The sequence below is a fragment of the Trematosphaeria pertusa genome (genome assembly GCF_010094035.1).
Source record: "Trematosphaeria pertusa strain CBS 122368 unplaced genomic scaffold BU26scaffold_29, whole genome shotgun sequence".
NCBI classification, from domain to species: Eukaryota; Fungi; Ascomycota; class Dothideomycetes; order Pleosporales; family Trematosphaeriaceae; genus Trematosphaeria; species Trematosphaeria pertusa.
In genome coordinates, this window is record NW_022987240.1 from 125,119 (window position 1) to 149,760 (window position 24,642).

The 24,642-nt window shown below is 54.1% G+C and overlaps 9 protein-coding genes across 9 annotated transcripts; 7 read left to right on the forward strand and 2 right to left on the reverse strand.

Moving 5' to 3' along the window:
- Positions 1-1,343: 1,343 nt before the first annotated feature.
- Positions 1,344-3,399, forward strand: BU26DRAFT_206573 (uncharacterized protein). Its single transcript, XM_033820599.1, has 4 exons — positions 1,344-1,667; positions 1,720-1,737; positions 1,788-2,319; positions 2,371-3,399. The coding sequence occupies exons 1-4, from the start codon at positions 1,617-1,619 to the stop codon at positions 3,177-3,179; spliced, it is 1,410 nt and encodes a 469-aa protein (XP_033675497.1). The 5' UTR covers positions 1,344-1,616; the 3' UTR covers positions 3,180-3,399.
- A 3,169-nt stretch (positions 3,400-6,568) lies between these two features.
- Positions 6,569-10,517, forward strand: BU26DRAFT_497824 (uncharacterized protein). The gene is made up of 3 exons (XM_033826306.1): positions 6,569-9,425; positions 9,476-9,773; positions 9,820-10,517. The coding sequence occupies exons 1-3, from the start codon at positions 6,635-6,637 to the stop codon at positions 10,364-10,366; spliced, it is 3,636 nt and encodes a 1,211-aa protein (XP_033675498.1). The 5' UTR covers positions 6,569-6,634; the 3' UTR covers positions 10,367-10,517.
- A 211-nt stretch (positions 10,518-10,728) lies between these two features.
- BU26DRAFT_497827 (UBC-like protein) lies at positions 10,729-12,634 on the forward strand. The gene is made up of 2 exons (XM_033826307.1): positions 10,729-10,857; positions 10,932-12,634. Exons 1-2 carry the CDS (start codon positions 10,855-10,857, stop codon positions 12,186-12,188), a joined length of 1,260 nt encoding a protein of 419 aa, XP_033675499.1. The 5' UTR covers positions 10,729-10,854; the 3' UTR covers positions 12,189-12,634.
- Positions 12,635-12,917: 283 nt separating this feature from the next.
- Positions 12,918-14,523, forward strand: BU26DRAFT_470537 (uncharacterized protein). Its single transcript, XM_033825346.1, has 2 exons — positions 12,918-13,267; positions 13,318-14,523. Exons 1-2 carry the CDS (start codon positions 13,190-13,192, stop codon positions 14,194-14,196), a joined length of 957 nt encoding a protein of 318 aa, XP_033675500.1. The 5' UTR covers positions 12,918-13,189; the 3' UTR covers positions 14,197-14,523.
- A 195-nt stretch (positions 14,524-14,718) lies between these two features.
- On the forward strand, positions 14,719-16,337 carry BU26DRAFT_556795 (uncharacterized protein). The gene is made up of 2 exons (XM_033832400.1): positions 14,719-15,830; positions 15,878-16,337. The coding sequence occupies exons 1-2, from the start codon at positions 14,754-14,756 to the stop codon at positions 16,007-16,009; spliced, it is 1,209 nt and encodes a 402-aa protein (XP_033675501.1). The 5' UTR covers positions 14,719-14,753; the 3' UTR covers positions 16,010-16,337.
- Positions 16,338-16,567: 230 nt separating this feature from the next.
- Positions 16,568-17,760, forward strand: BU26DRAFT_525966 (uncharacterized protein). The gene is made up of 3 exons (XM_033830630.1): positions 16,568-17,232; positions 17,294-17,400; positions 17,477-17,760. The coding sequence occupies exons 1-3, from the start codon at positions 16,771-16,773 to the stop codon at positions 17,625-17,627; spliced, it is 720 nt and encodes a 239-aa protein (XP_033675502.1). The 5' UTR covers positions 16,568-16,770; the 3' UTR covers positions 17,628-17,760.
- Positions 17,761-19,699: 1,939 nt separating this feature from the next.
- Positions 19,700-21,353, forward strand: BU26DRAFT_525967 (cytochrome P450). Its single transcript, XM_033830631.1, has one exon. The coding sequence runs from the start codon at positions 19,723-19,725 to the stop codon at positions 21,262-21,264; it is 1,542 nt and encodes a 513-aa protein (XP_033675503.1). The 5' UTR covers positions 19,700-19,722; the 3' UTR covers positions 21,265-21,353.
- A 1,050-nt stretch (positions 21,354-22,403) lies between these two features.
- Positions 22,404-23,048, reverse strand: BU26DRAFT_572685 (uncharacterized protein; the record flags this gene model as incomplete). The annotated part of the gene is made up of 2 exons (XM_033834259.1): positions 22,404-22,553; positions 22,608-23,048. 2 exons carry the CDS (start codon positions 23,046-23,048, stop codon positions 22,404-22,406), a joined length of 591 nt encoding a protein of 196 aa, XP_033675504.1.
- A 376-nt stretch (positions 23,049-23,424) lies between these two features.
- Positions 23,425-24,085, reverse strand: BU26DRAFT_572686 (uncharacterized protein; the record flags this gene model as incomplete). Its single annotated transcript, XM_033834260.1, has 2 exons — positions 23,425-23,631; positions 23,690-24,085. 2 exons carry the CDS (start codon positions 24,083-24,085, stop codon positions 23,425-23,427), a joined length of 603 nt encoding a protein of 200 aa, XP_033675505.1.
- Between the last annotated feature and the right edge of the window lie 557 nt (positions 24,086-24,642).

The window sequence follows — 24,642 nt, forward strand, 5'->3', positions numbered from 1 at the left end:
TCAGTCGCGCAAGGCTGGTTAATAAGCTGAGCGGCACGGCAGAGGTCCGGACGCCTCTAACAGTCCACACTATTATATGGCGGCCTCTTGCGATGCTTGTGATGGCGCCTGCCTTAGCCCGCTTACACGTGGCTATGGATCGTCGAGATGTGAGGTGCGGATGTGAGACGTGCGATGTGAATGCAGGAACGGCGATAATGTTTCTGCTGTCAGTATACCTCCTGGAGATTCTGTGCTCGCGAGATGGAAACGACAAGCCCCCTGGCGGAAACGGATTCGCTCCGCTTGGCCCATGCCCCGAAGCGGCCTTTTTGGCTGGCCCCAGAGCAGCGCTTCCAGGCTGCCCCGGGCGAGGCGTCATGGGCCTGGCAAGGGCTGGCGCCGCATCCTTGCCGGGCATGGGTGGCGCACGGGACACGCTCAGACGCTCTCGGAGCCTTGATGCGCGCGAGAGAAGCGCGCATCGCTACTCCGCTCCCAATCTGTCTGTCCGATATAGCTCTGTGCTGCTGTCGTGGCCAGCCTCGCCGCGGCGTGCTCGCGCGCCCGGCGTTGCATTGTTGGCCTGCCTCCGCCCGGCATGCCCGCCCAGGGCTCGTATTCCTCGACAACCACTCTTGCGCCGATCCACAGACGGCCGACGTTTGGAACATGCGCGGACGGCACCCGTCGTTTCCTTCTATTTCTAGCCGGCAAGGTCTACCGTGCGCTAACGCGCCGCCCTGTCGCCCCAGAAGGATTCCCCTGCGAGCTCCATCGTGGCTGGCCAGCACGCACAGCACGCCGCCAGCGAATGGCACGCCGCGGCCGTGGCGGGCCTCTAGCACCGGTCCGGGATGCGCGCTTTTCTGCTCCAAGGAGGATCCGTTCGTGCCGTCGTTTCCTCAGCGCTGGTTGCTGCGCTCGTATGCACTTCTCTCCTGACTGCACGCAATATAATTCCCCATCCCCCCATGTTCCCCTCACCAACCGCCCTTCTGAAGACCTCCCCCGCCGTCCCAGAAAACGCACGAAACGGATAGCCATAGCGGAGCACGAGGCCTGCGTGCTGCACCTTGGCTCGTTGTAGTCCGTCGATGCTGGCTCTGATTCACTGGTGACACCCGTTTCCTCTCTCGCTCCCGGGACGTTCCACGCTCGTTTCCACTACGCCGCTCGCTCTACTCATAACCTCACCGCCGGATTCCCGTCGTGGCCTAAGAACGTCGCCTCTGCCCTGCAACTCTACCCTCGCTCCCGCTCCGTTGCCGCCCTTCACCTAGCTCTTGCGCAGTCACGGGACTGCTGCCGGCCCAGGATTCAAGCTTCCTTTTCAAGACACCGACCAACCACTACGCTACGTGCATGTGAACCACTTTAAATTGCTTGTCGCCCCGGACAACCATCTTCTTATCGCTGCCGGCTCAACGACGATATCTTTCTACCTTTACTGTCGCCCATCCTAATTTCACCCTCATCTCCCTTTCTGTCGACCGCCGTCCCTGACGTCGCCCTCCGAGTGCGGAACTGCGCCGACTCGCACCTTCCTAGCCGTCACCCCACTCTGTTTCCTTCGTCGCTACCTGGCATACTCTCCGCCCATCCTAGATCTTTAATCCTCCTCTCTAATTGCAATCATGGGCAAGAAATTTTTCTCCGGGTGGGAGCTGTGGCAGCAGATGACTTTTGTGAGTTGCCCCGTTACACCAGCTTCGACGGCTACTAACGTCATATGTGCAGGTCCTGGCTTGCGGAATTGTATGCGCTGCTCTCACCACCACGAGTTGCGACTGTGCTGACAGCTCTAGGTTGCTACGATATGTCTAGGTCTCTGCAAACTGAAATATGACCATTACCGCATCCGCAAGTACACCAAGGTCGAGAAGGGCAAGACGGCGCGGACGCCGGAGATGTTGGAGGCGCAGCGCGAGGAGCAAAAAGACGATATTCCGTTCGGCATTCGCGCCATCGAGAGTGGAATCGAGGTGGACGGCGTGTGGATATCAAGGAGCAACACTCCAGTCGGCAGCAGTCGCTCCTCGATGACCGAAATTAAACTCCCACGGAGCTTCAGTAATTCGCAGCTTGAGCTTCCCCAAGCGATACATGGCTCTAGTCGCAACAGCTCCCGCGCCCCCAGCTCCTTCGACATCGCCGTCTCCGCCGAGCGCATACCAAGTAATGAGTCGCGCTCAACCTCGCCTGCCAGTCACCTGAACCATAATGAAGCCCGTGGACGACCGTCTGCTCCCCGAAGCTCAACATACAGTAATAGTAATATCACTCGAAATTCCACCACCCTGCACGCACTGGAAGGAGCCCCTTCAGCATCTTCTTCAGGTGAGGTCGACTTGGATCATGGTGGAAACTCGGCACTAACTGATGTCACAGCACGTCGCGAACCTATCAGCGACCAACAGGCCAGCTCGTCCAGCTCTGCCAACACTTCCGGCAACACTTCTGGCAAGTCTAGCCGCCGCACTAGCGACGAGTCCGACTACATGGCTCTTCAGGAAGCCCGGCCATACGAAGCCGCATACATCAACCCCAGACACGCATCGCTAGTAGTCCCAGTCGACCCGCGGACGGATCTTGATCTGCTCCAAAGCCATCGGTTGTCGCACGTCGCCGAGACAGGGCAGCTCACACCAAGGGTTCGCAGACCAGGTAATAGCGGAGAATGGGCGAGTGTTGCGGAGAACTTGCTGAGGTCGCCCCAAGAAATTGCAACAGCCAATGGTGTTGACTATTTCGTGCCTCAACAGAAGACTCCTTCTCCTCCGCTTCCTCCTGCCGTAAGCCCCTCAGACGAAGCGCCAGCGCCCTTCGTTTCGAGACCTACCCAGGACGGACACGCCAGGAACCAGGCTAAACAAGCCGTACCACTGCTCGAGACGTACGCGCCCCGACCCTACTATCTTCCCGAGGCCTACCAGCCCCAAGGTCCGCACCACCAGCATTCGTACGACGAGATGCCGATCGAGGTCAAGACAGGCCAGAACCGGCGCGACGTCGACTCCCAGGTTCTCCGTAAAGTCAATTCGGGGTTCGAAATTCTGCGACCGGGCACATTCGCGCCGCCAAGTCCCGAAGAGGAGGACAAAGCTGCGAACGCAGAGAAGCGTCAATCGAAACGACTGCAGAAGAAGCGGAGATCGTCCGCCGGATCAAGAACGTCTCATTTTGTGGAGCAAGTTTGAGACCCTTGCATAGACGGTTTCGTCATCGGTCGGAACGTCTACACGTGCACAACGCAAGCTCGATCTTGGATCTCCTTGCGCTCTTGTACACCCTCAGCATCATGGTTCGGCGTTTATTGAGCAGGCTTATTTCACCATGCAAGGTTGCACGCGGACTAAACCTCTACGGGCTGGCACCTCATTACTGCATTGGAGTTTTTTGGAGCGACTTCTATATGTACCGTGTACATGGAACATTTTGGATTTGCATGTTGAGGTTCTTGGTCATTCAATTGGTTCTGGCATTATCCCCTGCAGAGTTGTGCACTCCAGGGCGCGTGGGGCATCAAAAAGTCGCATTTGGATACTGGGCGTTTTATCAAGTGCATAAAGACGGTCTTAATTATGATACCAAGTTGGATATCGGATACATAGTTACGCATGCCACTGCTGCTATGCTTCAACACGAACCCCGCTTAAGCCTACCTACTTTTGTCTTTTTCGATATTTCCTTTCCTCGCCGTTTAGCGTAGTCGTCCGTTATTCTATATGGCGTGACGTCTGTCCACGATGACGAGCAATTAGAGTTTCCCCGAGTATGAGAGGCTGCGCTGGGCAGGAGGTGCAGCGAATCAGGCCATGGTGAGATTTTCCCCATCGTATTTGCGGGATCGACGCGAGGGTCGCCTAGAGCTGTGGCGCTCGTCGAGGCTGGCCCCAGCTGCGGGGGACCTCCTGCCCAGGCGACACCCAGTACGAGGTCGGTACTGGTGCTGATGTAACAATTGCAATTTGTGGAATTTTTTCAGACAAAGGGGGCAGAGTGGTGGAGGTCTCTAGGGCTTGTTTAGCGAGCCCGCCTGCCAGCTCAGCGAGGCGACAAGATGGAGCATGGAGCTTTTTTTCTTTCTTTCCGTGTGTATGGCTTATTGGCTTTTACGTACGAGGTTTTCTTATTGGCGTGCCCAGGTGCTGTTTGTGGGGTTGCTGTTGCGAGCGAGCATGCGAGATCGCATTGCGCCCTGATGACTAAGGAAGGTCTAAATTCTTAGCATAGGACGGTGGGTCACCGCGCCTTGTTACGCCCTATGGGGCGGCGAGCTTCGGACTTTACGTGTGCGAGAGCGAGCGGCGGGTAGGGTGAAACGGAACGGATTACGGGAGTGGATGTCTTCCGTACGAAAGATGCGTGCGGTGCGGCGGAGCGACGGAGGAAGGAGCCGAGGTAAGGTGAGGTGTCTGGGAGTGGTGTGCTGGCTGTGGAGGAACAGGTGATGTGTCTTGATGAGCCGCGCTTAAGCTGACGATGAGAGGGATGGGGCGTTCTATAGATGGAGCTATGGATATGATGGATTTGAGGCGATGCATTGAATTTTTCTATGGCTGGAGCATGGAAGGGCAAGAAGAGCGTCGAGTGAGCCCTAGAAGGAAGGCGATTATTGGGAGCCTACATGAACAGAATCAAGCATCGCCACGCTGTAATCAACGCATGAGTTGGTCTGGCAGCTAGAGTATGAGTGGACTGGGACGTAGAGTGTAGTACCTGGGTGCTTCTCCGGAAGTTGGGCGAGAAGATAATTCGAAGGGAAGACCTTGCGGTAGGAAATATCACCAGCCGGCTATTCAAGAATGGAGAATAGTATTGTAGAGGACATGCCTTTTTAACTTTGCCTTCTGGGGATCGAAAGTGGTGGGGATGAGCCTGCCGAGGTATTCATCATGTGACAGCGCGTCCAGGCGCTAGTGCCTTGTTGACTTTCTCGCGTCGTGACTTCGCCACTTCGCCCAATTCTCCGCACCATCGGCTTCCCGTCTCAGCACAGCTGCCCATACAGATACTGAGACAATGAGCACCGAAGAGGAGCAGTACGAAGATGGGGCCATGGGCGCTCCAGGCGCACCGACGCCGGTTTCCGCTCTGGAGGTACGCGTCGCATTATGGAGCAAAGCACTCGGAGCTAACAAAATGCAGGGTGTCAACGGATTGACTGCTCGCGACATCAAACTTGTCATTGATGGCGGTTATAATACCGTCGAAGCTATCGCATACACGTATGTTGGGCAACAGATTTTGTCGGACCCCACAGTTGACCCGAAGACAGACCCAGAAGAAATCTCGAGCAGATAAAGGGCATATCGGAGCAGAAGGCATCCAAGCTGCTTGCAGAAGCCTCGAAACTCGTGCCGATGGGATTTACGACAGCGACCGAGATGCATCAGCGGCGAAGTGAGCTCATTTCCATCACCACCGGGTCGAAGCAGCTAGATACTCTGCTTGCGGGCGGTGTCGAGACGGGATCGATCACAGAGATATTCGGCGAGTTCAGAACCGGAAAGAGTCAGATATGCCACACGCTTGCGGTAACATGCCAGTTGCCGTTCGACATGGGTGGTGGTGAAGGGAAATGCTTGTACATCGACACAGAGGGGACATTCCGACCTGTCCGTCTGCTGGCAGTGGCAAACCGCTACGGTTTATCTGGCGAGGAAGTCCTTGACAACGTCGCGTACGCCCGTGCATACAACTCCGACCACCAGCTCGACCTCCTCAACCAAGCCGCGCAGATGATGACCGAGACGCGATTCTCTTTGCTCATTGTCGATTCCGCTACGTCCCTGTACCGAACAGACTTCTCTGGCCGTGGTGAGCTCTCGAGCCGGCAGACGCATTTGGCCAAGTTCATGCGCACACTCCAGAGGCTAGCGGATGAGTTCGGCATTGCGGTCGTGATCACAAACCAGGTCGTTGCTCAGGTGGACGGTGGACCCAGCGCTATGTTCAATCCAGACCCGAAGAAGCCTATTGGCGGCAACATCATTGCTCATGCTAGCACTACCCGTCTAAGCTTGAGAAAGGGACGAGGAGAGACGCGAGTATGCAAGATCTACGACAGTCCCTGTCTGCCAGAGAGCGACTGCCTGTTTGCGATCAATGAGGATGGCATTGGCGACCCCAAGGACAAGGATTTGGAGAATCACTGATGGAGTATGGGAATGTGCTAGACGGGGGCTATTGGTTGCGGCGTACTGTCTGTTTCTGTGCATGGACGGCGCTGGCTGGAGTACTTGTACCATTATGATCTAGAATCGCTTCAGTTCTCTGGTGCTCTACCGCAAGAATATTCTTGAATGACAAAGATATCGAGGTGACCCCATTGTTGTACTACATCTGTAAATTGCGTACCTAAATCGCGGTATACCCTCCAGCACAATTTAGCGTGCCTCAGCTTTCAATTGCGGAAAGGTCTTCCTGGAGGCCTGCAGCTAGCTTTACCAATTTGAATGCTAGTTCGGATTTTCTTGATTCCTGGAGCGGATGTGAATGTGGCTAGTGCCGCCACACTGTGGCGCAAGCTTCAGCTCCCAAAGTTTTGTTTCCGAGCGCGACGTTCACCCTCACTTCACGTCAACCTCATCCCCGCCCACGCTCGCCGAGCCCTCCGTTACCTTCAGATTTCTCGTCGCATGGGATCGCCATGGTCAAGAACGGAGGTTCATGCCTCTACAAAGAGGCGCGACTGAACATTGAGCCTGCGTATCCTGGCTCGACCATCTCGATTACCCTCCCCGCTATCAGCACCTCGACTTTCGGCTTGCAGACACGCCCAAAGCGCGCCGTAGTCGCCAACACATATACTGATCAGGATGATGATGCGTTTGCGAAGCGACATCTGGCCAGCGATGGGTCCATGTTCTTCAGGAAACACCACGAGTATCCGCGGAGCTTCCTTTGGCGCATCCTCGACGGCAGGAAAACACTGGAAATACAGGCGGCGGACCTAGACCATGACGCCGGGCATAAGTTCGAGGCGAACCTTACTTTAATCCTCCATTTCACGTCGCCGATTCGACCCTTCTGCGTCGCATTCGCCGAACCCGAAGATCGAGACGCGCTCACCGTGTTCGCAATTACGACCGCAAACGAACTATATGCGATTAATCTATATCGCGACTTCTTCGTAAAACCTTCTGCTTCGGAACAAGAAATTGAGGACTGGTGCAAGCGGACCGCTCCCAATTTGATTCAACAGAACGTACCATACCGGCTGGTAGCCACCAGCGTCAGTGAATTGCTTATATCGCTCGAGAATGGAGGAATAGTTCGCCTGACTAGGAGTAGCAAGGACGACGTGGTGTGGAACGAGGCGCTGTACCAGCAGAATAATTGGTCGTTGTCGCTTCGCGGCGTGTTGCCCTGGAAGGGAGAACAGAAGATTCGATTCGATAACGCGGAGCTTCACGCCTCTTCAGCCGCTGCCATCGCCTTGTCCCCGGACAGCAAGCACATACTGACTGTATGCTTGGACCACAAACTAAGAGCGTGGAACGTCGCATCTGGAAGGACAGGCATTCAGAAGGACCTCCTCGGCGAAATTGAAAATGGGCACGGCAAGGCAGCAACGTATTTTATTGGACCATCGCAGCCGACTCTCATGCAGGTCGTGAATATTCCTGGGGGAGTGGAGGGCGCCGCTTACCACGTGGTGACATACTCCCCGAAGCAGCATCAGTTCAAGTTTTGGGGCATTCGGGATGCGGACGACGACCAACATGGGATCTACGATGCCCAACCGCACGTTGACCTAATCCCACCGGTTGATGAGCTGATGGATGTGACTGTCTGGACGATGGCCGAATTCTACGTCATTCCCGGACCTGCCTTATGGAGAGGCACAGAACTTTGGATCCGCGCGAGGTCAGGGCCGAGCAGCAAGGTCTATTCGTTGAAGTTCGATCTCAACGAGGATACGAGCAGGCTGAAGCAGATCTGGAGAACGGAGTGGACAACTGTTGATTCAGGGCCGCTTACTGTCGACGCTCTCAGGAAGAACCCTTCAAATCCCGGCGAACGGGGCCAGGGGTCTTTGGATCTGTACGACTCAAGTCTTACCGAGCAATGGCTGGAGTTTCTATTCTACCCAGGGCGATTCACCGTCGCGACTCTCGAGACTGCACTTCTCATCTTTCGAAGAGGACTGGAGCGATCGCGCTCTGCACGGACGCCTCAGAGGGGGTCTCTGAAAGATCGAATATGTGCCACTATCGTCGCTTTCGCTACGAAGAGACAGGGCAGTGAATCCGATGCCGATAAGTTCGAGGATGCAGTCTCCGCACAATGGCAGGCTTTTTATGGCCTAGTAAAAGATCTTCACAAACGGAGAGGGGAATCTCTGTCGCTGGTCTATGATCACGAGCTCGACATGCCCTGGCTAGTGCTAAGCGATTATCTGTCAGCTATTCGTAAATGCAGCGACTCGGAAACCATCGCCTTGAACTCGGCAGCCATAGCGCGATCACATCTACTCCATGGTCCTCTACACAGAACTATCCCTACGTCTGAGGCGCGGGATGTGTCTAGGTTACTCAACGCTGCCGCTTCTTTCCGACGACGATTTCCAATATCTTTCCAAGAAGAACTCAAACGCCAGCTTGAGATGGACATTTTGCAGAGCCGATCATTAACCGTCGTTGATCGTATGGAGTTGATGGAAGCGAACTGCGATCTAACCCAACTCCTAACAGAAGAAGACTTATCAACACTAGTCGAGGAGCTCGGGACAGACGTCAAGCATTTGAGTACCGACATGTTCCTTCGCGCACTGCAAACTTTGGGATATGAAGAGCAAGGTCGAGCCAATAAGAGAAAGCAAACTGCCCGATACGGTCTCAACGCCCTAGTCAGCATATCCCAAGAGACTCTGGACGCGAACTACAATACGCTGCTGGATCTACTTCTGCTCATCCTGTTCATGCAGTTCGAGGAAGATCTATCAGAGGATTTTGATGCATCAGAGGTTTTCGTCGAGTTGGTGGACCAGTTCAAGGATTGCTTAGTGTTAGCTTGGTTTGCACGGACGGTGTGGTCGCACCCGTCGCCAACCGGACTTGGCTCAGATGCGCTGATGAAGTCGTTGAACGAGGCCTTCAAAAGCTCATCCAGATTCCCCATCACTCAAACTGTCCTGGAAGGCATTTATGGTCGCCTCGCCTTCAAATTTCCCATGCCGCGAGGACTGAAGTCAGGACTGCTGACTTACTGGAGTCGCGCATGGATAGCATTCGTGTTCAAGGAACAGAACTTTGACTCTGTAGTAGAAGACACGATGGGGATTTTGCTTGCACAGAAAGAGTATGAGATGGCGATGGAGTTCTCGAAGTTCCTGCCGGAAGGAAACTGGGCTACCTACCTAAAGGGTCGGATGCACATCGCGCTTGGTGAGAACATGCTGGCATCCGTATGCTTCCAGAAGGCAGCATACAATCTCGGTGAGTTCCTTTAGTTTTCCGGGAAGGGGATTGTGGACTAACTGTTTTAGCGCTTGGCCTCTTCAACGTTGAAGACTCGGACAGTGCGGCCCTGGTGTCAGAAGCGGAGCGGAACTACTTCTCTGAAGGTCTGCCCAAATACTATCACCACATCATGGGCCTGTTCGAAAAGGCAAAGGCCTACTCTTTCGCGGTTGATTTCGCTCGCCTAGGTCTAGGGTCAATGGTGGGCAAAGAAGACGAGGAGTTGAAAACCGAGCTCCTTCAGCGGTTATTCACAGCTTCAATACAGACGTCAAGGTTTGATGAGGCTTACTCTGCCATGACGAGGCATTCAGACAAAGCTCTGTGAGTCACTCATGCCTTCAACACAGCAAATTCTAATCGATGATAGGAAACATTCGTCACTCCAGTCCCTCATCACCACTATGGTAACACAATCGCGAACCGAAACGCTTCTGAGGTTTCCCTTTATTGGACTCACAGAAGACGTGGATGAAATTCTCTCGAATCTCTGCCACAATACACTGAACCTTACCTCTGGCCCGCCATACCACCAAATCCTCTATTCCTTCCGCATCTCTCGCAACAACTTCCGAGGCGCGGCATCTATACTCCATGAGCGACTTCAGCGCCTAAAGACCACTTCATCCAAGGTCCATGACCCAGCGGACGAGTCCCTGACACAGTGCTACCTGATGATTATCAATGCGCTCTCGTCAGTCAGCAACGAGGATGCTTACATCCTCGCGGAGCAGAGAAGGGATGACGGTGCGTCAACGAATTGGGCAATTGGGAAAGCGAAGAAGATGCTGAAGAGGCAGATTGTCACGCTAGACACGTTGAGGAAGGAATATCAGGCGGAGCTGGATCGGGTGGCGGCGATTGAGACGGGACAATTCCCCTTCGTGGATCCGGGCGATGAGATGGATATCTTGTAGATATAGGAGCCTTTAGCGCGGCGTTCTTGGTGAATTTACCGGCATCCCGACGTCGGGTTGCCATAGGTGCTAACTCTATGGGGTGGGCAAAGGAAAAGGTAGCTTGAAATCCTTCGTAGGTAGAACATCCTACTATTGCTTGATATACATGGCGATTATCTCTTGAGTATGCCATGCTCTAAAAGGCGTTGAAATAAAACCTATGGGAAGCGGAAGGCTCCTCTGAAGTCCTCAGGCCGAGCTTTACAGCATCGGCTACAGAGGCAATGATTGTCGGGCGTTCTTACCCTTTTGGGTCGTCGACGCCAAACATACGCGCTAGCCATCGGTGGGGCAACGCGCCTTCTCGCATTCACTCCAGAAAGACAGCTTCGTTGCCAGACTTGACTCCCGACTGACTTCAGCATGGGAGATTCGCATCTCCATCCTTCCACTCTTCTCTCTTGACTCGTCCTACACGCACGGGGGTCGCGTCGCAGCGATTGATCATGGTACGCATCACCCAACGCGCGCGCACTGCGCCAATACGGGCTACAGCCCTTGAAGCCGGGCTAAATGTTTACAGAACTCGAAGTCGCTGCGTCGTCTCGCCACCGACCATGGCTCGTTGCACACCGCCGGCCTGCCGCCGAATTACCTATTCCCACCGTCCTACGAATCCTCCGACCTGACATCCCTCGATATCTTCCTCGCGGGTCCTGAAGGAACTCCCTACGTGAACGGCGTTTGGCGCCTCCACCTCGATATTCCTCCTACGTATCCTACTGCTCCACCGACGGCCACGTTCCGCACGCGGTTATGGCATCCCAACATTGACGAAGCGACTGGCGCTGTCTGCGTCGAGACACTGAAGCGCGATTGGAGTAGCTCATTGAAGCTCAGAGATGTGCTTGTCACGATATCGTGTCTTCTGATACAGCCGAATCCCGCGAGCGCGCTGAATGAGGCCGCTGGGAAGCTCGCCAGCGATGATTGGGATGGTTTCTGCAGGAGAGCGAAGCTCATGACGGAGATTCATGCTGCGATCCCCAGCAATCTGCTAGAGGAGGTCCGAGAAGCTCAGAGGAGGGGTGAAGAGAAGGAGGGCAAGGAGCAGGTCAAAGAAACCGAGTCCAAGCTGAAAGGCAAGGGCAAAGAGCACGTCAAAGCTTTGCCGACTGGGTCTAAGGCTCAGGGCACGGCTGCGGAAGATGAGGAGAACTATAAGCGGCGAGGACAAACGCCGGAGCCTGAGAGTGACCCAGAGAGCGATTGGATCCCCGGCCCCATCACGTCGCTGAAGGCATTACCCGCTGGGAGGAATAACATCTTCGGTATAAAGGGTCTTGAGGATGGCATGGAGCTGGACAGTCCGCTCAAGAAGGCATATCCTGTCGTATCAAGAGGATTGGACCAGGAAGACAAGGAAAATGATGACTCCGACCCGTTCATCACTGTGCCGCCAAAAAGAAGCGCTCAGCAATCCTTCAGTCTCCGCGTCCCTGCTATCCCATCGGCAACCACGGCCGCTCAAACTTCCACAGGTACCCCCGAACCCCTCAAATTCTCCCACCAGAACCCCTTCTCCGCCATCCAACCCAACAACCAGACTCATCCTCTCATAAAAGAATTCTCATGGTCCTGGGAGCAGTCCGAGATTCTTCACGGAACGGGCACGATCAAGGGTGGCCCCACCAAGCCCGAGGTCCGTAAGAGGATGGCGGGGGATGAGTGGGAGCAGAAGAGGACTTGGGAGCTGAAGAAGTTTAAGAAGACAGGCTATGATCTGAAGAAGTATAATAGGGGAGATTTTGGGCCGAAGACAGGGATCGCTCGGCTATGAGCTGTCGTGCAAGAGCCGTAACGCGTCACGGTTTTGGCATACGACTCTTGGGGGTCTATGTTGGATTGCATTGCATAGCGCGGCGTGTGATCACGGAAGCGAGCATAACAGGAGTTCGAAGGTACGGTATTGATTCCCCGCATTTTCTTTCCCGGCCTATCATCTGCCAGCTGCCATTGCCAGATTGGGTCTTCTTTTTGACGTCGTTGCACAAGCATTTGTCCGGAGCTTGTGCCTCAATTGGCTCCCGCTTCATGATGGGACGTTGTATCGCGGGAGCACTCATGGTGGACGATAATGAGGTGTGGGTTTCCAGGCCAGTGGTTGTCAGTCGTCGATTAGGACTATGGGGATGAGGTATGCCGTCATTGTAGCATGCTCACAAGGAACCCCTCGGCGTAGTCGCAAGGAGACCCTTCGGTTGAACAAAAGGTCCGAATAAATGCACGTGATCCAACAATGCACCGGGGGCTTGGCGCTGTGGCTGGATGGAATTTCTAAGTTGCGCTGGTCTCTGGCCCTTCTCGTTCGCACTTTTCCTCCACGTACGCGCGCGACATCTATCTCAAAGGCGACCGACTAAGAGTCGATGTAGAACAAAGGTATTGTCCCCTGGAGTGGGGCTAAGTGGATGTCCGCGCGTTTCGCCGTGTCGCAAGTTAAGCGCTGCGCCACAGGACAAAGGCGACAAAGATCAACCATTGGAGCCGGTTTTCGGTTGCTTTGTCGCGCTGATCCTTAACGTTGACATTGACCCCTTGTTTGTGCTCGCCAATCTCAGGCTTAATTTAGGGTGAGACAAGATGACGATGATGTAGTGGGAGAGGCTGTGCTGTGCTGGCCTCGCTGCTTAACTCTCACTTCTTACCAACTTTTCTGTGCGCGCTTTCGCGACCGGTCGCTTTTCCTTGAGTCTACAAGTTTCTTCTGCGTTTCTGCGCGTCTTCGCGAAATATACCCACTTGACGTTCCTTTAGCGTGTCCTAAGATTTGCAGAGAACATGTCGATCGATACGGGGAGCAATTGTACGTTCGTGCCGGACACGGTATATACAGATGCTGGAGTTGCGGGCGCTGGTGTATGTCCAATCTCGTCACATTCAGAACATCTTGCTAACATGAAGCGCAGACCCTCCTCTCCTTCATCATAACCAACTTCCTCTCCCTTCTCCTCAGCGCTGTCATCATCCTTCTCGGCCTGCGCAAATCCACCTCGGCGCCGTTATTGCGCAAGCTTCTCCTCTCCTTCTCCGACCAGCAGATCATCACGGGTATCGGCATCCAATCCATCGGGCTCGCAAAAATGAAGACCATGGTTCCATACCACTTCTTCATCATCTGGCTACTGTCCCTGCTTTCAACCGCGACGAACATGGCGACATTGCTAGCGCTCGTCAACGACTTCAAGCGCGATTGGGTGCTCAGATGGTTGCGGCAATTCTTCATGTTCATCAACACCCTGCTAAGCGTTTTGTCTTCCATTTTTATTTTGCAGTCCGTCATGAAAAATCTCGAGCCCCGGTTACCAATCGGCTGCGTCTGGGAAGTTGCAGACCGCGGTACGCCCTCCAACGCCGGGCTCTCCATCGCCGGAACGATCGCCGTCATCGCGGGCAATGTCATCGTTTTCATACTGTCAACCTGGTACCTGCACAACAGGACCAACCCGCGCTGGCTCAAATCCGTGCAGGTCGTCGGGCTCATCATGCTCACGGCGATGGGAATCGGCGCAACTGTGCGAGTTGTTATGGTGAGCCAGGCGTTTGGCACGGTGCCCCAGGGCGTGAATCTCGTGGGGCCGAGCGAGAGCTCGTGGAGCTATGGACAGTTGTTGCCGTTGTTGCTGTTAGTGCTGCCAGGGATTAGTATGCTGGAGGTCGTGAGGGGCGAGACCAGAACACCCCCGAGTAAGGTAGACGATGAGCAGGGGGATCAGGTGGGCTTGTTGAGTGATACTGAGTTGCAGGGGATGACATATCAGCCAAATCCACTTTGGGGGAAGCGGTGAGCGGCTGAGGAGGTTGAGAGAATCTGATTTGACATGAGGATGGATTGAGGAAGGACCAGGGCTTTTGAAAGAGAGTCGGATATTCAAGAATAAGGGGCCCTAGGTATTCAAGGCTCTGAAGGCCTCCTGGACTGGGGATGCCGAGGCACTAGACGGTAGCCCGGGCACGCTTCAAGAGAAGGACAGGCCCGAGGAAGACGGGTGACATTGTAGACGCGAAGATATCAAGATCGCACACTGAGTTGGCCTTCTAAGAGTATGCTAGACCAGTCCTGAGTAGTAGGTCATTTGTTGGCTTCAGATATTTGAACAGCGCATATTTCTCCTATTCGAAGTGCCTTGAGCTCCTTCAAACGTACTCTTGCAGTCTCCCTCTCCTCAAGGTGAAAGCCCGCCGATGGCAACCCGGGTAGCTCTTGCTCACCGTTAAATCTCCCATCACGTGCTAGCGCGTACCTTCCGTTTGCGCGTCATTAGTCCCACCTGCCAAACACACTTCCTCACTCACCTCCACTTTCTTCTCCTCCACTCACCTCACCTCGCCTCACCACATCACAATGTCCATCGTACCTATGCAGATCGCGGCGGGCATGGAGGTGTCCCTCGATGCGAGCGGTCTCCCCATGCACGCTGCTGCCGTAGGCCTGGCCGGCTCCACGGCAGCTACCGCTATCGATCTGACTGAAGACGACGAAGATGATGTGATGGCAGAGTTGGAGCGCGAGTTGGAACACGTACAGTGGCCAGGCTTGGGACGTCTCCACCCGAGGCCCATTGTCAACGCGACGGTGAGCCGTGGGGACCCCGACCTGGCGCAGGGAACGTCACTTCACCCATTCAACCCGCCGACAATGCCCCGGAGCATGGGCTGGCAGCAGCAGGTACAGACTTCCCGGATCACGAGATCTAGGCAGCTAACACGCGCCCGCACCAAGACTAACACTAAGATCTACAAGCGGAAGCAGACCGGCCCCGACCTCCAAATACTCGATGGCGGCCATCGCACGTTGAAGTTCTGGAAGGACAAGTATTTTAAAGAGCTAGGAATCGACAACGAGCTGACGCTAGCAACCAATGCCGCGCAATACTTTGAGAAGAGCAGCATCCAGACAGTCGTCCCCAACCGCTACTTCCGCCGAGCAGTGACGTCCAAGCGGGGCCGGAGGAGGACGGCAACCTTCCCTGGTGATGTCCAAATCCTTTCAGCAGGCCAGGCTGTGCATCAGGCGTACGAGGAGCACACGACTGCAAAGCAAGATACGGGACGGCTCGTTCTGTGGACTGACGGTTCCAAGAGCTCTAGGGGACGCGGCTTCGCGGTTGCTTGGCGTCGCAGCACAGCAGCTGGGTGGGGCCGCTGGCAAGCCGCAGGATACAAAGTAATCGGGACGCCTCTGACCTCTGATGGCATGGAGCACCTCGGCGTCATCAAGGCGCTTGAGAAGGCTCGGGAAATTGCCCGCCATTCAAAGCTGACAGCTGTCTCGATCTACACCGACTCCACTACAGCACTTCACCTTGCGCGACAACCAGCAAAATGTCCATTGGGGTATCAAATGGTGGCCAAAGCGCGTTTGCTTCGCAAAGCCGGGAGGCCTTCAATCACTTTACACTGGTGCCCAGGCCACAGCAGGGTAAGAATAATCTGGCGTCTTCAAGCAAGACTCCTAATATGTCCTAGGTGCCGGGCAATGAGCTCGCGGACAAGATCGCAGGCATTGCAGGATCCCATATTTACGGCAACATGAAGGAGATGGTGGATCTGAGCGATGATAGCGACGACAATGATTGGGAGGACTGCGAATCTGACTGACCCGGGGTTCTCTTACATGGTGCATACGATGCTCAACTGCACGGTAGCTCTGGAGTTCAGGGTCGATATTACGACGGACGATACCCAGCTCGGGATGTTTTCTAGCTTGCTGTGGGGGTCCATGAAGGCCTTCTGCTGGTTTTACACTGGCCGATATATTTCGTACGGCAGACTGAAGTAATACATGTTTGTTCGATCAGTATGTGGGGGTTTGGGGGCTATTCGAGACGAGTTTGGACCTTACAAGGGATGACAGCTTTCCGAAGATGGAGATGCGGGGGCAACACGAGGCTGATACGTAATTCCTCCGGTGCGCTGCAACCACAACCCGAATAAACTATTATCATGATCATACGAGCCGCATTTCTCGCATCCTCGTCGCTGCGGGTGGCTATCGAATTCGCGAAGCGATTCTCGTGCTAGCAGCCTTGGCTGCCCCTGTGGCTGCAGAATCGGGTGACCGTTGAATCTTAGCATCGCGCAAGACTCCACTGGACTGAGATCTCAAGTATCTAGTCTAGGTGCTATGATTAGACAGCTACACTGGGTTTGAGAGCTGAGAAGTGAGGCACGGCAGCCTACACCACCCGCCTCGATACACGGCATATCCGCTGGCAGTTCTATGCCCGTGTCCCCGGGAAGTCTCCTCAATTCAATTGCAATCGCAACGCAGACGAATTTGGCATTCTTTCCAGCATCCTTGCCTCGGAAGTGTGAAGTATGCGCGGCTGAAGACGGATAGAATACGGATACGAGACGCGATGGTCAAGAGCAGTACGAAAAGAGCATTCGCCCTACTGCTTCGGACGGAAATAGCAATAGACCAATCACCTGAGGGAACTTCGTATAATGATGGAGCTTGCAGCTATAAGAGCAGCACACTCTTCTGTTCAAAATGTCTTTTCGGCCCTCACATCTACCTTGCAGATACCAGGAATACGTACACGCTAAACACACGCTCGCTACTAGACACTATGGTCGCCATCAAGTCCCTCGCTCTCCTCGCCCTCGCACAACTCACGCTCGCTCGACCGAGTCCTCCTTCTCCTCCCCCGGCGTTCCAAGTCACGCGCCTCAACACCTTCGAGCCGACCGGACGACCTGAAGATCACTCCCCCTATCGCGTCGGATTCAATGTGACAGACCCAAGCGACGCTGCAGCTACGTTCTGCGAGACGCGCTGGCCGTATGCCGAATACAACACTGGGTATCCTCACGACTACGTACGCACCCTTACCTCCAGCCAGGCTAATTCGTCCATCTTGTTAATGCGCAGTAACTTAGCTTGTGAACTGCACAACTCCTGCTGGGACGATCGATCCGGCGTGGGCGTTCAAGTTCGTCGACTATGCGACCTACTATAACTTTACGCTGGATGTTAGGCATACGAGGTAAGTAGGCGCGATGAGAACCTGTTTGTACATGTTAGAGGGGAGGGTGGGTGGATAGAAGCTAATTCGAGAGTAGCAGGAAGCATGGAAGGAGGACGACGAGGTTCGCGAAGGGCCTGGTGGGGTTTGACATTCTGCAGTGCGCGCATGCTGCTTCGGGGTTTTCAGTGTGCAACCAGAAAGAGGGCGTGCAGTTCCCGTTGCAAGTGTATGATGTGGAGCATTGAGGCGCTTCTTCGGCTAAGGAGCATTTGGAGATTGGTAATTCATGGTTTGAAGGCAGGTAATGATGGAGATGGTAGGGAATTACAAAATCGTCACGCTCTCTTCGATGTGTCAAACGCATTCTAGAGTACACATTGCCACTAACATGCTCTGATGCTTTTTCCACCGTTCTGTTTGAAGTCGTGTGCTCGCGTTCGGTTGCACTTGCGTTAGCAGTCGTCACGGCCTGGTCCACAACTACAAGCCCTGAGCGAGTTTACTGTGTCAATTCCTCACTTTGATTTATTTGGATGACGTGGTTGGCGTACTTAGCACTAGCCAGACGAGATTCTTCTACGAGCACGTCTTGCGACGACAAGTGCATTCGATCGGCTATATTGCGGATTACTGCTCCTTTGTCGTTACTCTCAATTACGACCCACAGATGACGCATACACGGACCTACACTCAGAAGACAGTAAAGTGGGTAGTGGCGGTTATAAGAACGCTGTCGGAAAATTGCGAGTATCTGCAGTGCTTGGAGATGCTAGCTCAAAAGAGGTGCTGGCAGTGCAACTAGAAGCAGGCGCGTCTGCAATGTATCTTGTATAAGATTAGTAATGAGAGCCTAACGAAGAAAGCCCCGCGGGGAAAGTGGGATTGTGATGTGGAATGGTGGACGCGGAGCGTTCTTGGGGAGATAAAGCGAGGAAAGTGCTGGAAGATCGAGTGCTGTGGGCGTCAATAGGACGGTTGCTTAGGTCATAACATCTCTTCTTATAGACGGGCTTGAATGCTTGTTTGCTGCGCGCGGCACCAGCATCTTCTTTGTTCGATAGTGGCCTACCATACCTGAACGAAATAGATCGGGTTTCCTCACTATCATGTGGGCCATCTCCTCTTCATTCCCAGGGTTCCAGATGCCGCACTCGCGGGAGCCATGCTCCTGGGCTCAACGCATTGCTTTTGATCGCCTAATCAGACATCCCTTGTATATACATAGCGACATAGCCCTTATCAGCAGACATGAACAGTGATCCCCCACATCCTTGACATGATCAACAGCTGCCATGTGAGTGAAAGGGTGGCTCATAGGTCGCTAAGATGCAGCCAAGCGGAAGGCGCACCTCCATGATTACTGCTGAATAATCACGCTTTCCCAGAAGGGGTTGTAAGCTTCCCTGCATCCAGGCCCGATTCCTCAACAAAATCTAGGCCTAGGGACGGGCCGCAATATAGGGCTGCATGGAGGCATAGCTTGGAAGGGAAGGGATTAGAGAGGCATCGGCTTAGTAAAGAGCTGACATACTTCCAACGTTGATTTGGACGTGGTAAATCCGATGGCGACCGATGAGAAAGGTCGGCATATAGACGAAGATTCTCGGCAAGTATGAAAAGAGAGCGATGGACAAGCGTGCGTCAGACTGCTTCATTAGTTTCCAGCCAAGAGGGGTGTTTGGCGGGACTGCAGGGCGTATACGCGCCGAGAACTCGGCCAATCGGACAGTCCAATCATCAAGGGCTTTACGCAGAAAAGCAACTGCGCGCAAGGACCTGGGAACTTGCAGCCTCGAGATTCAATAGACTGGAGAAGTATTAGTTTGATAACATGCTCCAGTATCGGGCCCGCACAGAAAACGCACTGCCTTCCAAGGGGAGGAGCGAAGACCGAGACTCTAGAGCGAGCAGATGGTGTATAGCGGTGAAAGCGTGTAGGGAGACAGCGTATGTATGCAGCAGAAGATAACGTCGTTCGAAATGCCGGCTTTGAACCCTCCTATAGAACGAGTTGCCGGGCACACCTCCGTACTGCACCTGGCAAGCGGGACGGCACGAGGGGTGGCAACTCCGTTTACTGACCAGAGCGCATATGCAGCCTTGCAGGCAAACATAGCTGATAGGCTCAACGTGGCATTCTGGACGGCAGTTGCAGGGGTTATAAACGAGTTGGTAACGTTCCCCGCTCCCGACAGCTGCAACTTTTGCCCGACATGGATCCGGGATGGAGATGGGTGCTACGCTCTGCAAAAGGTGGAGCGCCTATAAGTGAGCATAAGAACCAAGATAAGTCTGCGTTTCACATATCTTCGCATCCTCTTTTTAACACTTATCGAAATCATGTTTCCCAAGGCGATTCTTCTTGCAGCGTCTGCATTTTTGCTGCTTGCCTATACGCTCCAACAAAGGCGTCGCAGGGCCAAGCTTCCCCCAGGTCCTCCACGTCTCCCAATCATTGGGAACCTCCACCAAGCTCCCAAGTCGGCCCCGTGGTTGACCTATCAGAAATGGATCCAGGAATACGGACCACTCGTCAGTGCAGACTTCGGTGGTACCACGGTGATTCTCGTCGGAGACTTCGAAATGGCCAAAGACCTGTTGGACCGGCGCGCGACCATCTACAGCGGCCGTCCGCGTCTAGTGATGGCTGCGGAGCTGACGTGCAAAGGCATGCACATCTTGTTGCGACAGCCTGATGCGCAATACGTGCTGCATCAGCGACTCGAGGCCCCAGCACTGAGCCCGAGGGCTTCGACGACGTATACTCCGATTCAGGATATGGAGAGCAAAGTTCTCCTCCACAACTTCTTGAAAAGCAACGATCTAAAGAAGAATTTCGAAATCTTCGCCGCCAGCGTCGTCTACGTGTTGACATATGGTTTCCGGATAGTGACAAACGATGAGTGGCAGATCCAGACATCGCATGAAGTCTTACACAACCTCATCCATGCGGCGCAGCCCGGGAAGTGGATGGTAGATGCGCTTCCGATGCTGAAATATCTGCCTGCGTTTCTGGCCCCGTTCAAGAAGACGACGGAAAATTACTGGCAACTGGAGACGAACTTGCACATAACCAATATGAAAGAAGCCCGTGAGAGGGAAAGCTGGAACTGGTGCAAGGACTTTGCGAATGCTAAAGAAGTGAAGGGGATGTCGGAAGTAGAACTGGCCTGGGACCTGGGCATTCTGTGTGATGCCGGAGTGGAGACATCAGCCGTTTTCTTACAAACGTTCGCCTTGGCTTGCGTGGCACACCCAGACTTCATGGCCGTCGCTCAGAAGGAGATCGATGACGTCGTAGGACAAGAGCGGATGCCAGATTTCGCCGATTTGGAGAAGTTACCATATATCCACGCGATCGTGGAAGAAAACTTCCGATGGCGCCACATTTTGCCAGCGTCTTTCCCACATGCCACACTAAAGGAGGACTGGTACAACGGCTACTTGATCCCGAAGAGCTCAATAGTCATCCCCGTCTGGAAGGCCATGCGCGAAGACGAGAAGCTGTTCGACGCTCCATTGGAATTTCGACCGGAGCGATGGATCGGCAAAGTCGGGCAACCCAACAATTTCGGCTACGGGCGGAGGATCTGTACCGGAAGGCACATCGCGAAGAATTCAGTCACTATCGCAATTGCTCGGATTCTGTGGGGATTCAATGTGCGGTCCAAGGACGGGACGAGGATCCAGGTTGACGACAGCATGTTCGCAGCAGGCTTCGTGTCACATCCAAAGCCGTTTGAGGCGATATTTGAACCACGGAGTGAGACGCACAGGGCATTGATCGAGAGAGAGTTTGAGAACGTGGACAAGGACGTTGGCAATCTGCTTGCTGAGGTCAGGAAGAGACAGGTGGAGGTGGGGTTGAGACCTCGTGCTTGAGAACAGTGGAGGATCCCGCGGCCGCTAGTGAATGCGCTATTCCCAACTGAGTCTAGATTCATTGCTGCTCTTGTACCACTTGGGTCGAGACGATGGAATATACAGAGACTTGTTTCAAGGATACCTTATTTCAGATCATGATGAGTTGCTTTTCGCGGAGTGATCAGTGGTTGACATCGGTTCAAGCAGCAACTGGGACGGCTTCTACCGTCTTGGCTAGCGGCTCGATAGGAAGCCGCATCATCTTACTTCCTCTCTTCTTCCTTCGACGCGCATCTCTTTCTCAATCTCATGCTGCCCCTGATGCTATCTAGCTCAAGAACTGTACTAGTGCTGTGGGGGCGCGCGAGACCTGCAGCGAAACTAAGATCACTTTGTATGACATGACGAATCTTAAGTGGACACCGAGCTATATGAAGGATAGTAGTATCAGGTTCCGAAAGCAGTTTATGAATGCATTAGGGGAACGTGAGTTCGGCCAATTAAGGGCATGTAGCATTTGCTTACTTCATGCATAGGTCCATGGGAGAGACGCATATGACGGAGCCTGAGGGTGGTTTTTCGTTCAGAAGAGCTCACCAGGATGTTTAGCACGAATCGTTCGGCTTTCGCGGGTCACGGACAGATTACCACCGGCACGGAGTCGGGGGTGAGCTATGGCCTGATCACGCTCCTCCTAATGGCTTCTACCATAGGACTCTGCAGTCTGTAGTGGCCCACTTGATTAGCTATCTGGAAGGAGGGGAATCATCCAGTGAAGAAGACCGCCGCTAGCCTGACATGTATAGAAAGACGAGCGGCAACTTAGACCACGGTTTAGCCTTCGAATGGGATGGTTATAGTCTTGTAAGTCTTCCGCTATTGGCATTCTCATCGTATCTCTAGCTCTTACTTCCACTGGAGTACGTAAATACCCATCATATGGTCAGCCACCAGCCCCAAGGGCCGGATAGTCCAGCGTCAAATACCATTCCTGTACCCCGCCGAAGCGCATCGGGACTGCGCCTATGGGCTCCCTTGCTCCCTTTCCGGCTGAGGGCGGGGAGACCGAGTTCTAGCCCGATACGCAAAATGACAACGACGATCGCGAACCGGATAACCTAGAAGAGTGGTGGTTATACCGGTGGCCTACAGGTGAGCTATGGAACGTGAAACTTACGCTGAAGCCGCGCTTGCTTCCGTTGATCCCGATCGATAGTCGAAGCAATCCGAAAACAGGAAGACATGTCATCGTAGAAGAAGCGGTTCGCGAAGAAGAGTCCGCATTTGGGAGCAGGGAAGTTGGAGTGCTGCGCTTGAGTCTCAGTCCACGAGCAGCTAGATAACCCGAAAGCGTGCCATACCTTGATACCGTCTTCATCCCTGCCCGACATGCGACTCGCGCCCAAAGCCGCAGAGACCGCATGGAGAAGTTGACACTCATCTTTGTACTCGGCTAAGCTCTCGCGCAAATCTAGCCTTGCAGCCTGCTCTTTCTCCCACTCGCGATACTCGCGTCGGCTGAGTCGTCCGACCCGCAGAAGCGCCTGCAGCTTCGACCTCTCGAGCCTGTACACGTATTGCGCATTTCCGCGGAACTCAGTGTAGCCGGTGCACGGCTTGTCGCAGTAGTGGAGGCAGCGGCGAGCAACGGGGAAGCCGAGGTAGAAGTAGATGCGGTCTCGAAGTTCTCGGGGAAGAAGCTCTAGGCGGGACGCAGGCTGTCCCTCTTCGCCAGCTTCTGGCATTTGCGCTTCCATGGTGTCCATGGTGATCGAGATGTATTCGGGCGGGCAAGCGGTCATGGTTGAAGGTGTTGGAGTTAAGTGGTGGTTTTCTGACTTGAGTGGGAGCTAACGAGTGAGTGAAGGGGCTTCAAAACGCACCTTGCTCGCGGTGACGTCGGAACTAGCAGAGTACAACCGGCGAAATTCATATCGAAATTGAGCGATCATACGGCTATAGCATCTTCTTACATTTGGGATTCATGCTAAATACATCGTGTGGACATCTCTGTCCGTAGCATGGTCTGTGAAGCCTTAGAATGCTTAGCAATCACTCCTCCTCACTACTATGATGCCAAAATGTCAAGCCACGATAGCCAATGGCATCTCCCGCTTGCGTGTCAAGTCATGCGGTTGGCGCTGCTAGAGCGCTGCCGTGAATCGTGGGACAGCATTGTCAAGACCACGGAGATGGTATCCCCTCGTTATCGCCCTCATCATCATCCAATGAGAGAAAGCAGCTCCCCGAGCAGAAATGCTGGTGTACAGGCTTCGGCACCTCGCGAGCTATAGCTGAATCCGCCTCGAAGCATGCGGAAAGGTCGTCGTAGAAGAACCGATTGGCGAGCAGAAGCCCACACTCCGGAATCTGGAACAGCTTGTGCTGCACGTAAACAGTGAGTATACATACCATGCCACAAAGGAAAGGTTTCGGGACTCACCTCTAATCTGCTCTCGTCGACGCCAGAGATGCTGACCTTGCCCGGTATCAAGCCCTGGCCCTTTGCGATCGCCGAGATGGTGACGACGTTGGATGCCAGAGCTATGCGAGCCTGTTCCTTGAACTTTGTTATCTCGCCCTCGTTATACGATGTCCAGCGCGCGTTTTCTTTCTTCTGCTCATACTGTCGCTTTAGCTCTTCAAAATGCCTCTTCCTCTCCTGGCCAAACCGCAACGCCTGATGAACGGAACACGGCTTGTCGCAGTAATGTACGCAGTGACCGGCCACAGGGAAACCCAGGTAGAAGTATATCTTTTCTCTGACCTCGCGGGGCAAGGATTCCAGTCGGGAGCAGTGTTCGGGCTTGTCGGCTTCGTAGAGTTTGTGCGTGGCCATGGTGAGTGCCAGGTGGTTGCGGCCCTATGGTATTGAGAGAGCAAGGTGAGGCTGGTGGAGGGCAGGTTCGTAGAGAAGATCATGTGTAATGTGCCTTGGTTAGGGGTGACGTCAAAAGTGTACAAGTGCTACCGTTGGAGGCGCAGCTGCGCCAGAAAGGCAGGAGCGTCCCGGGTGACGTCTCCTCTCCCTAGAAGTCGTTCTCTACCTCCCATCGTGCACGACTATTGATGGATCGATTCATCTTCTTCCTCCGCGCTCTACGTTCCTTTAGCATTCCGAGCGCGAAAGATGTGCTAGCCCTTCTTACTTGGGAGAAATCCCTATTTCGTTGAGGGACCTTGCCCAGGTGGTCACCCGACCACGACACTGTCTAACGAATACCAACATCCATGAGGAAACTGCCACGTCCAATGAACAGGCCCTCCGAAGTTGGCGAAGAAGGCCACAAAACTGACCACAGTGGAGCTGCTTCTACCTAGGTAGTACTTCACACGCAAAGGCAATCGTGTTCGACTTTCTCCCTGGCATCGCGGCTCTACTGCTGATATTCGAGG